This window comes from Zasmidium cellare (genome assembly GCF_010093935.1).
Source record: "Zasmidium cellare ATCC 36951 unplaced genomic scaffold M409scaffold_52, whole genome shotgun sequence".
Taxonomy (NCBI): Eukaryota; Fungi; Ascomycota; class Dothideomycetes; order Mycosphaerellales; family Mycosphaerellaceae; genus Zasmidium; species Zasmidium cellare.
In genome coordinates this window covers 59,777-72,636 of record NW_022986996.1, presented here as the reverse complement: position 1 = coordinate 72,636, position 12,860 = coordinate 59,777, and the positions used below count along the sequence as shown (strand labels likewise).

Genomic DNA, 12,860 nt, shown 5'->3' with positions numbered 1-12,860 from the left:
ACGGCGAATTGAAAACAACTCGCTCCAACCACCTCCCTCATCGTCGGAGCGACTTCATCACCACCCTCACCGTCACGAACGCCTTTCTAACAAAGTCACCCACGTCCGACAGCAGATTCAACCGTTATCAATCTCTCCCACGGCGGGTGGGGGACTCCAGGAGGTTGTTCTGGAATCACACCCATCACCAAGAACAATGAAACGCAGACATTCGCTTGCCGGACGTGAGAGGGATCAAGCACGCAGCAGCAAGCGACGAGCAATACAGGCGACTGCCTCCAACGACGATTCACACGCCTCTGATGAAGGTCTCGCGATCAAACTGGGGGATGAGCCGACCGCCGACCTCACGACGTACGTACAAGCTGTCACCGGAGACCAGGAGAATATCGCAGTCACCCAGTTACTGAATGCAGACATCAGTCACATCATTTGTGCCTGGGAAAGCAACAAGTACGGTGACTGCGATCAGAAGCAAGTGATGCAAGCGTTCGGCGGATCCCTGGAAGATTTCGTAAAGTTCATCAAGAATCAGGAGAACGAGGAGCATCAGCAGGGCCTGGTACATCTGTTCGCCGACGTGTTCGGCAAGCAAAGGCAGCAGGCAAACCTCAGCGTCTGCATCTTGGCAGAAGGGCTCGGCCATGCGCTCGGCAAGAGGAAGCTGGACGAGTTCCTGAAGAAGACCGAATTCTTTGCAGAGGTGAAGGACGCTGCCGCCAAGGGCGCGAACATTCGCAAGCGCATTGAAGGAGCTCGAAAAGTTGTTAGGGCCTCATGGCCACCGGCAGCCCGAGAGCATCCATTCATCCAGTGGTTTACAGGAGGCAACACCACCGAGCAGAGGGCCAAGGAGTTCTTGACTTTTGTCAACAAGAATCGTGACTGGACGACAATCGCACCCCTGCTGAGCAAGTCCATCATCTACCGCCTGCAGCACCCCGGCAAAGGGAAAAGCCCAGACAAGCGCTTGATGCCCATCGACCTGAAGGCTATTGCCGACGAGCATGAAGATGAGATTGCCGCAATCTACCTTCAGAGCTCGAAGACTATCGCATGGCTTGGTTGGAGGTTGGTGAGCATCAGTTTCTGCGTCCTTGCTCGAGCAAGAACATCACTACAACGCAAATCCGACTTGACGAGCCCACATTGTCTGAAACAGCTGGTGATGATGAGGTGGCACCAAATCCTGAACTTATGCGTCACTTGAGAGCTGGCGGCAATCTTCAGCCCGATCGACAAGCTTCTACACCGGATCAGCCTCCTCAAAAAGAGCTTCGCCGGTCTTCCCGACAGTCTACAAAGACTGATCTGGTCTGGCCTGAGCAGCTGGCGTCGAAGCATAACTCGAGCAACCGCCTGGCGGATAATCCCAAGCCAGCCCTGACCCCCGGCGAGAAGAGCGACTCCACATCCCATTTACGATCGACTTCATTAGTCGAACCTCCAAACAAGTCGTCCACGCACAAGAAGTCGTCCAGATTGGGCTTTGCTGTTACGAAATCGACCAGCGACTCTACGCCGACATCATCCTCCCCTGCTATCGTTCCTGATGACACTTCGAACGACAGCGATGTCCAAAGTGAGCACACGGACCAGGACGGCAGTCAATATGTCTGCCCTGAGCTGAACAACCACGACAAAGCATGCCCTCACGATGTCGAGAAACGGCTCATCCACATCGTGCAAGATGCTCACATCATGGTGTCCGATACAGACCAGCAAGTTCAATATCTGCAGTACTACGTTGCGCAGAGGGAGGACCGCGATGAACCTCCCCTTTGCCACAAGCACTTGCGTTTGTTCAAAGGTAGAGTCTTTGGGTTCCAGAACAACAAGGGCTCTCGTGAGGACCACGACAAGGCTCTCATGAGGATGCACAGCAAGGGCCTGGCCGATCTGGATCGGTATCGTCACTCGAACGGTCATCTTTTTACTCGTGCGTCTTTACCGGACCTCCCCTCCGATGTTCTTGGGCCGTATCGCTTTCAAACTCACCAATCGTTCAATAAGACGAAGTTACCGCTCTCGTTGGATGAGATCATGATGTCGGAGAGTTCGAAGTTCAATCATGCACGAGACGCAATCTGGCAACGCTTGGGCTTGAGCACGCAGGACTGGGAGGCGTGGGAGAAGGACGGAAACCTAATCACCGGGCAGATCTTCCACTGGTGGAAGGATTTTGATTATGGATCGAAGGAGCATCCGAACTTGCTTGCGTTAGCCATGGAGGAGATCGCCATGTACCGATGGCACCAGCGTAACGTCCGCGGCAAGAGCAACATTGGATGGGGCCGCTCGATGGTTCATGGTCTCTGCCAGCAACTCATGCGGATGGATCCATGTTACTGGCTTCTCTACGTTTGCTGCCGCCCAGACTCCGCCGTTCCTCTCGTTTCGTACAGCTACTACTGCAAAGACCAGCACCCAGCCGTGGGAAAGCTGGAAAGCAATCTCGGCAAGGAGTTCAGGCATCTGGACTTCAACATTGAGAACATGAACGAGGAAGGCGGCGGCAAGAATATGGCACAGGGCTCTTTGTCCTTGCGTGATGAAGAAAGAGACGACTGCACGATCCTCATCCCCAAGATGCACGTTCCAAGCAACTGGAATGAATGGACAAGCCGACTGCTTGATCGTCGGGATGTCACCTCGGCGAAAGTCGAGGACATCGACAGCACGATGTAGAATCGTGACGATGCCGAATACTTTGGCACCGACTGGAAACCAGTCCCTTGCAAATCCCTTGAACTTCGCATCTCCATGCCGCACCTTCCCCACGGCGCCCAAGCTCAGAAGCGGGCTCGTACGACGCTGTTCCCCTGGTATGTGAAGGTAGATCCGGACGGTGATGCTCTTGAGATTCCTGGCAGCGGTAGCTGGACTGATCTCAACAAGAGCCATCGTGACCTGGTTGCTCCTCACGCTACGCCTTCCGGATTTCCCAACATGTACGGCAAGATCCAATCTCGATTCCCCGCCGCTGTCAAGATGCCGAGCCTTGGGCCACTCTGTGATGCCCTCATTGCTCAACGTCGATGGTCTGATCCTTCCGTCGTCAAGGAATGTCGAGAAGTACTGGAAATGATATGTGAAGATGACCCTAGCCGCTGGATGGCGTACGTCGAGGCGTGGCGGAAAAAGGCTGCTGAGGCGGTTCACGAATGTTGGAAACTTGTCGAGCAGCTTGAAGAGGAGGCATACCCTGACAAGGGCTACTTCGCGAATGGAGAAAACTGGGGTGCTATCAGTCCGCCGGATGAGTCGATTGAAGTCGACTAAGCTCAGGATACCATTGAGCGAAAGATCGTCAAGAAGGACGAGGTGTTGTTCTGAGCAACGAGAGGAGCAGCGAGGTCGTCCAAGAAGAATGAATGCCATTGCTCAGCCAATGGTGAGTAGGATATCGTCCTGACTGGAGACGGACATCCTTTGGATAGGCCGTCCGTATCTGACAATCCAAAACTTCAAATTTGTGTACCTTCACGCCTCTGCATCAGTACAGACTCAGTCGCCGACGAACAGAATCACCTCATCCTATGTACCACCTTTAACGCTGGCATGATGATCTGAGGTCGTCCATCATCGCATCGTTCTCCCTAACCATTCCGCATCCTGTCCCAGTCTACACCTGCCGCGGAAATAGACGGAGTCTGTGAAGAGCACCGTGGTTGACACGACTTCAAGCACAGCTATCTTACACCACGACATCATGCCTTCTGCTTCCGATCTGGACGTCCAAACATTGGCACGCCTTGATGTGCCGGCATCGGTCTTGTAAACCCGCTCTTTCAACCAACCCTGCCGCCACCATCTGTCTGACCATCTTAACGAACTCGTCAAGGATTCATGGAAGAAGTGTCCACCAAGTGCTATCGCAGATGGAGCTCGTGGAGAGCAGTACGATGGCCGTCAGACTACCGATCGCGGCATTGTGATCTAACAGGACACCTTGCTCTTGCCTTCTGAGGATCTTAATGTTTGAGCACGGCTGGACAGTCATCCTGACTTGCTACTGGTACGAAAATGTTCCACAACCTTCCCGCAAGCACCGTCGTGTTCATCGTCTCTGTCGATCGCGCGTTGCTCATTCTTGAGGAACCGTATGATGCTTGACAGGACGGACCAAGAGCAACTCATCGTACAGAACTTGTGATAGGAGACATGCAACCTTCTGGCGGTGTGCTTGGAGCTTGGCGTCATTTGGCAACTATGTCCTACCTGGAGCAAAGCCGGAAAGGCGATATTCCTCCGGTCAAAGCATCGGCTGGCTAGACTGACTTGATACCCGGCTTCCACGACTGCATCTCCATGCTGCGCCATATCTGACTCCTCCACATCCATGGGCAGCGCTTACGATCCGGGACTTCATTGGGCCGTGGAGCATGTATACGAAGTTGTCGTGGGCGGCATATGTTCGAGCTGAAGACTGGACTCTTCTTATCTATAAGAAGCAGGCAACCCTTGTGGGTTATTCCTGGTGGATCCCTAGATTGCAATCATGGTTGGAAATGCCACAGGAAGCTGGAGAAGACAAACCAAGAGCAAGATGTCTTTCAATACTCCGGCGACTGGATGCACACGATTCCGCTACCAATCGTCAAGACTGACGTTGATTGGCAATGAAACCCTGCTTACGGTTCAAGACTCGTTTTCCGGACGTGTGAGCAGCCAAGATCGCCAAATAACTGAGCTTGCATGGTCATATCTTTGTTCTCTGTCCGTCTGATCCCTCCCCAAACGTCAACTCGTTCTACTCCCGAAGAACGTACATACTCGAATGTAGATGCCCTTGCTTCAACCGGCTTGCCATCCGTGGCAGTCCTGCTTTGAGGATGCGTTCGCCAACGTATCTGCCAGCATTCATCTCCATCCTCCATTACAGACGTTATCTAGGGCTGCACCTTGGTGACGTTGGAGCATCTGAAGCGACGATAAACCTCAAAAACAACATTGTTCTGGATGCTGATCCATCGCTTTGCACTGCGCGGAGATCTGGACTGATCCTACGCACTCAATACTCCGAGAGCGCCAATGCTCACTGCAGATGCGGTGGTTCCGGCTTCTTCGTACGTACAATGCCTGCTGCTGTGTATCTCACATATCTCTCATAGTGATCATGCTTGGATATGACGGCTGCCAAAGCATCAGACATTGAAGTTTCTGGTGCTGCTCACCTCGCCATCGTCGTCAAGCTTCAGGATAGGATCACCACCGAGTTCAACAACTTCAAGGTCGAAGAGCTCGTCTCCCTGATGCAAGTTGAAGAGCTCGAGCTTGTTCACGGCTCTCGACTTGGCCATGTGTTCATTCCCAAAGAAGATAATCAGTCTCACGAAGATTGCTGTGACTGTCTCTTGCGGATGTCCAGAGCAAGATGGTGCCATGGGAAGTGCAGCAAAACAAAACGCACTCGACGCCCCAGAGGATCACTCGGAGAATGGACAAAACCACGAAAGGTATTCCTTAATGCACAACCTCGAAACGAGTCGCTACTGCGTGCAACGTCAAAATGTAGGAGAATTGACCAAAGAAGTCGCCATAACGTACCTGCAACCCCGAGGGATGTCTGACCTGAAGTCTCGATATGTCCGCTTTCTGATCACTACAGGGCTACGATTGATGGTTGACCGAAGATCCATTTGATCTCTGCCGCTGATGTGCTCACTCCTACTCTGGATAATCAGCGCCAACCATGTGCGAAAGGAAAGTGGGCGAGCGTAGTTCTATGGATTGGCTGGAGTGTCAGTATCGATTCGAGCAAGAATATCGTGAGCAACAAACACAGACTGGCTTTGGTTGAGCGACTTCTCAAATTCTGCAGCAACCTATCTCTTGGAGTCATCGTTGACCGTTCTGTTGGCTTTCACGACATTGCTGACTGTTAATCCAACACGGACTGCTCCCTCACCAGGGTGCCATAATATGAATGCCTTCAGGTACGTCAGTCTTGGTAAAATGGTCTTGGGAGCACCTGGGAATCAGATTCGCCCTCGTTGGTGTCCCATTCGGATCGGGCGACATCGAATACGGATTAAGAAAGTATGAGAAGTTTGAAACGAAGTTTCCTTTTCGATAGGCGTGGTCATCCGCTGCCAGATCCGCATTGTCATTCGCGGCAACAGCGGGGAAGCAGGCTAACGTCGAACTTATCAAGATCTTCGACTTCTACCTCATTGATATTGTCCAGCCGAAAAGACCATGATGAGAGCATGAATGAACACTCTGGGTCACTTACTTCGTCTCTGGGCATTAAGTTTGGCCTGTTATTGAATATGAAGCTCTTGGTCTGATGTACGAGCTTGGAAGTCGGTCTATAGAATGCCAGGCCACGCACTGGTGTTCATCCCATTGAGACACTCACGTCCTGAGATGTTTGACTCCTGTCACCACGATATGGCTGACTGAAGCAATCCGTGCATTTATATACCTATGATGTTGTTTGGTCCAACCTTTACGATCATTTCATTGCTCAGCCCTTTATAGCAAGAATCCCATCGACTCGTCATCCAGAAACGATCCGGGAACGGTAGCTTGTTTGGTGTACGCAGTTACGTACTTCCCATGCCCGGTATCGGACGAGCCTGTCGCTCCAACATAAGCCATCTACTATATCGGCTGAAATGCACGACGCTACTGGAGCACCAAGCTTTCCTCTTTGAGACCTGAACAAAACGCAAGGCGGCAGAGACAGATCAGAACAATGACTTCGTCATCCAAGTATTGCTTTTGCTAGTGTGTTATGCTGGCGTTGCAGAACAATATAACACCAGATCTGCCGCTAATCCTCGTCTGCTCAACGAAAGTAACACCCTAGACAGCTAGGACGAGCCTGGCGCATACACCGAGCCGTTAGAGCAGGGCCTTGGCTTACGATTCGGAAGCGTTGACATATTCGACACCAGCACGCAAGTCTTCGTCGTAGTGGGCCTGATTAAAACGTCCCAAAGATGGGAAGTAGACGGCTCCAACATAGCTCGAAACTGCGGTTCAGACTTGGAAATCAGCATGGACGGGTCAGAACATGATCTTCATGTGCTTGTTGCTTTATGCCAAAGTTTCGGGCCTTGGGGCAGCGATAGAAGGAGCCACTCTTGAAGATGTCCTGCGCTTTACCAGGCTTTATCTGTAGCGATGATCTCGTAGATTGCCCAGCAAAGACGACGGAAGGCCCAAATGCTGGAAATGTATATTAGAAGCCGGTTCTCCGTTTCTAGAAGCTGTAACAATCATCACGTCCGCAGCAACCCCTCGAAGCTGGCCCAAGTTTCCTTATCATGGCCTGCGTGAGACTTGCAATCCTGTCCTGATACCGACAGCCACAGCTTCGAGAGATACTCCGCCATCGTGTAGCTGCAGCAGATTCGCTCGCAGACACTAAATGGTCTTCACGCAGTCATTCCGTACAACAATGGAATACTGTTCGGCATCCCCAAGCCGCTTGGATGAAGTTTGACCACGACACTGCCATGCTGCTCATCTGCTGAGTGACTGTTATCACCGAGGTCAGTGGCAGAGTCTATGGCGATATTGTGACTTGGGACTTTAGTATCGATAATCGTGTGTACTTTCAAAGGGATGATCCCTCGCCAGCGAGATCGAGATCCTTCACAATGCACGAGGCGTGAGAAGGTTGTGTGAAGCGTCTCGTTTCGCTTTGCAAGGTGAGGATGAACGCAACTCCGTCAATACCATCAACTGTAGCCAGAGTCTTGTCAGTTGCGAAGAACTTAGTAGTAAAGTATCGTGCTTCGTACCTTCATGACGCAGCCCCAATCAAGCCGAAGTCATCCAGATTGATAGCAGCTGCATCCCAAGTAGAGGAAGTTTGCGAGCACATGAGAATAGCGTGCTGCGCCTCCTTGTCGATGCTCTCAAGACCTTCTCATATTTCTGTGCGTCTACATCGACCCCTGCATCCGTAGAGGAGAGCAGTATATGTCGGTATGGTCAGAGGGAGCATGTCGCTTTGGTGATCTAGGATTTGGTCCCGGGTCGCCGTTCGTATCTTGAGGTGCAAATCGCTTGAGAGGCCTTCAATTTCAACAGGCGAACGAGGAGTCATCAGGACAGAGTCTCTTGGTGACGCCTGCGCAGATGAGGTTGGTGCGGATGAGTTGTTGATCTGAGGGTAATCGGTGTGAACAATGCATACCTCTCGTGCCAGTCTGACCTCCAGAATGGCACGGCCAATGGTGCGTTGTCTCTGAACTTCGTTGCTTTGCTTCACTCAGCACGAGGAGCGAAGTTTTAAGCTCATCGCCAATTCACTCTGGGGCGGTGGTCCGAGCGTCAAGCTTCTGCATGTGAGCTGGACCGATATTTTCTCCAACTCGCACGCCACCACCTCAAACTTCCCGCGCAGCATTCAGTCACCGCACCTCTGCTTCCACATCGACATACACGCCTCGCAACCAAGTCCAACCATCCATCGCCTCGACAAACGCCATCGCCTCCTACCCATCATGTCTCACATCCCCTACCCCTACTTCGATCCTAACGCTGGCTTCTATGTGCCATATTTCATAGGCTACAACGCCGAGCTACCGGCTATGCGCCCATCGCAATACTCATTTACGTTTCCGGATTGGGGTCGCCCTAGCCTGCCTGCTGCTCTTGCGAATTTCAAGGGTGGAGAAGAAGGTCAGAGCAGCGACGAGGTCAAGAACCCGCCAGTCAAAACCCAGCCGTCATCACCAACACAAGTCACCTCCACATCACCGGCTCATCAATCCCTATCCATCCCGATCCCCGGTCAGCGGCTCTTCTCCCAAATCAATCCGAGCCGAAGCCGCCGCCGAGGAAGAGAAGGATCTCCGAGGTATAGAGAGACATCGCAGCGGCCAAAGCAGAGCTCCTCTCCCTCCAATGGGAATCAGTCGAGCGCACCACCAATCTCGCCGTGTTCGACAAGATCGAACGCACCCTCAGCTCCAACGCTTGCGTTCTCCACCTGCGGACCAGCTTCAGCCTCCTGTGCTCTCCGGGTGATATGACTGCGAAGGATCTCAAGAGTTGGGTGGGCGATGGGAATCTGCGAGTCATTGCGAGAGGGCGTGAGCTGGAGGGTGATCGAGTGCTGAGCAGTTATGGTGTGAAGACTGGCACGAAGGTCATGGTCTATGAAGTTGTCAGTGGAGAGAGGATCTATCTGTGAATGGCATGGAGCAAGAGGACGGGTAGGATTCGCGTGTTCGGGGGAATCGGGTGGATTATATGCTTGGAGATGCTGCGATTCGACTTGAGCGTGGACGAGGAGCTTGGGATTGGAAAGTCTTTGCCACGGCACATTGGCAATGCATGGGACTTTCGCGGCAGAGTCGGCAGGAAGGCAAGCCCAATGATCAGAGTGATCAAAGCAGCGTACTCATGCATTCCATACTTCGAAATCGAACGACTTTGGAGCCTGCGGTCCCTCTCTGACGCCGGTCAAAAAGTCTCGAGCGCGACCGTACCATTGAGCACGGTATATGAAACTTCGACCCGCTGCTCGTTGTAGAATGCCGCACCGCCTGCGTCCCCAACGTCTTGATCCCCTACCACCAAAACGTCTCACCCGCCTCCACTGCACTCACATCCCTCGTCCAGCCATGCTTATGCGTCCACAATCTCCCCAGCCCACGGATGCGTCGTCCCAAGCCCAACCACCATGACGAGGAATCATCCAGCTGCTTCCAACACAAAACATCTTCTCTGCTCTCTCTTGAACTCGCGCGACTTTTGAGAAGCTCGAAGCGACCTACGATTCACGATGCTGTGGCTGGATTCAAGCCGTCGGGGTGGAATCGGTCATGTGGAGGCGAAGGGAGGGATTTGGCGTAGGAGCCTGGCGGAGACTCGCTGGGACCAAGGTGCGTGCAGGAGGGGCTTGCGGGTGGAACAGAAGGGGTTGGTGAAGCGGTGGTGATGGGCGAAGCCGGTTCCTTGCCGGCCAACCACGTTGCACTGCTCAGCTACCATCCTTCCCATGACGAAGCAATCAACCCAACGATATTGATGACAAGAGCGGCACTGCGTTCAGTGCCCTTCTCTACACGTTCCAATCTCAATGAACGTTGACATCATCAACCCAGACAACATCCTCTCCCACGCATTAACACTTCACCCATTTCACCCCATCCACCCTGTCCAGCAGGTTCCATCAGACCACCAGCGAACCTGCTTGTTTCGTCCTCTCCAGCAGGCCATCCTTCACCGGCACTCCCAAACGTTTCCCTAACGCAAAGCCGCATTCAATTTAATCCTCCGCGGCATTGCCACAAGCAACACGGCCGTCCGAGGCCTAACACTCGTTGGAACGTACATCCACAACTATCCTGCTGGCTTTGATATCGTTCGGGTGCTGACTTTTCGGACGACGCTGTACATGGATCCCCCTTTCGACAACGTGCTCTTGATCTCTTGACTGCCGTGGCATTCGAAGAAGCATGGTCGGACATCCGTCCGCTGCGTCGTGTTCTTCGGATCTTCTCTTCTTGGTCTTGTTGAGAAAGGGACGAGGTCTGGTAAGGGGCGGCCAAAGCGTAGACACGTGGTCTTGTTCATTCTCTTGACTCTGGCAGCGTTCGAGGTAGCACGGGTGGGAGACCCGTCCGCTGCATGGTGTTCTTCCGATCATCTCTTCTTCGTCTTGTCTAGTCAAGAAGGGATTGCAGTCTAGCAAGGGGCGGCCGAAGCGGGAAGGTCAAGGTCGTCTGGTCCAGCCGCACTCGTAGGCGTAGCATTCCTGCTAGCGTGTGATGGTGTCGGTACTGCATCGTAGAAGGCAGCTCGGGTTTGTGTATCCCCCTGGGTCAGAGCTCGAGTGCCCTGCTGCGCCTTCTTCATCCTTGATACGTGGCTTGACTGCGTGTCTAGGCTCTCTTGGAGCGGCGGTCTTGGTGGAAAGGAGAGCGCTTCAAGATGCGCTTCGAGATTTGCGGCGGATGGTCTGCTACCTCTGTTTCGGGTGGTCCAATCTGGTGCGAGCTGTGAAGTCCGCAACGGCGTCGCCATCTATCTCTTTGATACTCTTGAGAGGTGCCTTGCTGCCAAGACTGCACTTTGGCCTCATCGAGCGGCCGACGCTGATGATGTGGTCATGGGTGTTTTGGTTGTTCGAGCAGGTTCGGAAGAGGTTGCTCGAGGTAAGGTAGGAGGATAGCCGGAGGTGATTTCTTAGAATCTTTGATGACGAAATCTAATAATGCCTGAGGTTTGCTGAGCACCAGGTGCCGGAAGACTGGCTGTAAGTACATGTATGCGTGGATGGCCAAGATCACTCATGACGAAAAGGATTACTGATATGCGGTTGAAGAGGCCGATATGAATCAAGGAGCTCGTGCTGGTAGATCGCAGCACAAGTCGAATCGGGGCGACCACCGTACGAAGGAAGGAGGGACCGGGCGAACGAAGAAGGGCGGCGAGGTAATCGAAATCGAGAAAGGTTGATCTCCGAGCGCATTTTTGGGACGTTTTGAGTGCAGTCGCCGACAATCGTTCATCGAGCAATAGAAGTTTGTGCTTCTTCGAGCTCTTCCGTCTCTGGTCCAAAAATTTTCCTCCGTCGCCACTATGGGATCATGCTTGGCATGCACATGAGATCTACCAGCTAGGAAGTTCATCCGTGAGGCTTGAAGGAGGTCGCTGTGATGATCAGGAAATTTCCATCACTGCTGCCTGTCTCGCCGCCAAAGTCTTTGACCTTAGTGTCGGCGGATGGGTTCTTGCGAGAAACCGCAGGGACAACGAGCCAATGGAGGAGATTGACGTTTCATGAGAACAAGGCAAATTGGTTGAAGTGGTCGTGGAGACTTCCATAAGATTGTGTTGGCGTGCGCCGTGGGAAGTGCCTGGGCCGTGGAAGCTTCAGAAACCGTATCAGACATTGCCGTCCATGGTGCACGTACACCTGCATTGTCCTCATCGTTCATCTGGAACTCTCAGCCATCAGCCAAGCTGTGAGAAGACAAGAACCACAGACCCCATCGGCGGTCAAAGCACCAGATTCGCTACTAAGAACCCTACTGTTATGGGTAGGCCTGGCACTCTGCTGAGACGATTACCGATGGTAATTGAATGGAATCTCCGCTCTGATTCGAGCCATGAAAGTCAAACATGCGAACGATTCTATGTTTTCATTGCCTGGTTGGACACCATCACCTCAGCAAGATCTCTTCTTCGAGCATACTAACCCTTTCCCTCCCCCTTCCGCTGCCGCTATGACCACGACTAGAGAGGATGTGCGAGCTCCTGCGGGCTAGGACTGCGCCAAGGCTGTCGAGATCTCGATGGGCGTCTGCTACAAGAGAAGTCCTTGCTTCCGTACTGTCCATCAAGTCCATGAGCGCAGACTGACCTTCGCTCTGATTTCGTTTCTTTCCTCCTTCTCTATCCCTTCCTCTTTCTCATCATCGCGAGGAATGCTTCTGTCGCCTGAGGGTAGACTCGCCTTTCGGCGGTCTGATCGTGAAGACCAAGGCAACGGAGCACCCCGATCCAGAGCCTGCTACGAGGACATCCGGAGAACCACTTGGGAGATCATGAGTTGGACTGGTATTCTTCGCGTGCTTCTGTTGCAGTTGCGGCTCTTTCGGCAACGTGGGACATGCGATTGTTTCGTCTCGTGAGCTTCTGTTGTAGTTATGGCTGTTTTTGCGGGATAAGCGATTGCTTCGTCTCGTGTGCGTTCAGTCGGCTGTGTAGGGAGCTTCGGATAGCTCACAGTCTTGCTTGCAACAGGCTGCTCAAGAACCAGCTCAATGTCACTGAAGTCATTCCCGTCGACGTCGAAGAGCTCGTTCTCTGCAATCTGAGTGATGTGGAGAGGAGGTGTTCCATGTTTCGGTCTGGATGGTCGTTGCTGAGGTAACGGTAGATCC

The 12,860-nt window shown here is 52.8% G+C and overlaps 3 protein-coding genes across 3 annotated transcripts; all 3 read left to right on the top strand.

The window, feature by feature from the left end:
• Window positions 1-196: 196 nt before the first annotated feature.
• M409DRAFT_29485 (uncharacterized protein) lies at window positions 197-2,688 on the top strand (the record flags this gene model as incomplete). The annotated part of the gene is made up of 2 exons (XM_033809486.1): window positions 197-1,085; window positions 1,163-2,688. The coding sequence occupies 2 exons, from the start codon at window positions 197-199 to the stop codon at window positions 2,686-2,688; spliced, it is 2,415 nt and encodes an 804-aa protein (XP_033660922.1).
• Window positions 2,689-2,763: 75 nt separating this feature from the next.
• On the top strand, window positions 2,764-3,282 carry M409DRAFT_29484 (uncharacterized protein; the record flags this gene model as incomplete). Its single annotated transcript, XM_033809485.1, has 1 exon — window positions 2,764-3,282. One exon carries the CDS (start codon window positions 2,764-2,766, stop codon window positions 3,280-3,282), a length of 519 nt encoding a protein of 172 aa, XP_033660921.1.
• Window positions 3,283-8,180: 4,898 nt separating this feature from the next.
• On the top strand, window positions 8,181-8,996 carry M409DRAFT_60294 (uncharacterized protein; the record flags this gene model as incomplete). The annotated part of the gene is made up of 2 exons (XM_033814422.1): window positions 8,181-8,195; window positions 8,235-8,996. 2 exons carry the CDS (start codon window positions 8,181-8,183, stop codon window positions 8,994-8,996), a joined length of 777 nt encoding a protein of 258 aa, XP_033660920.1.
• Between the last annotated feature and the right edge of the window lie 3,864 nt (window positions 8,997-12,860).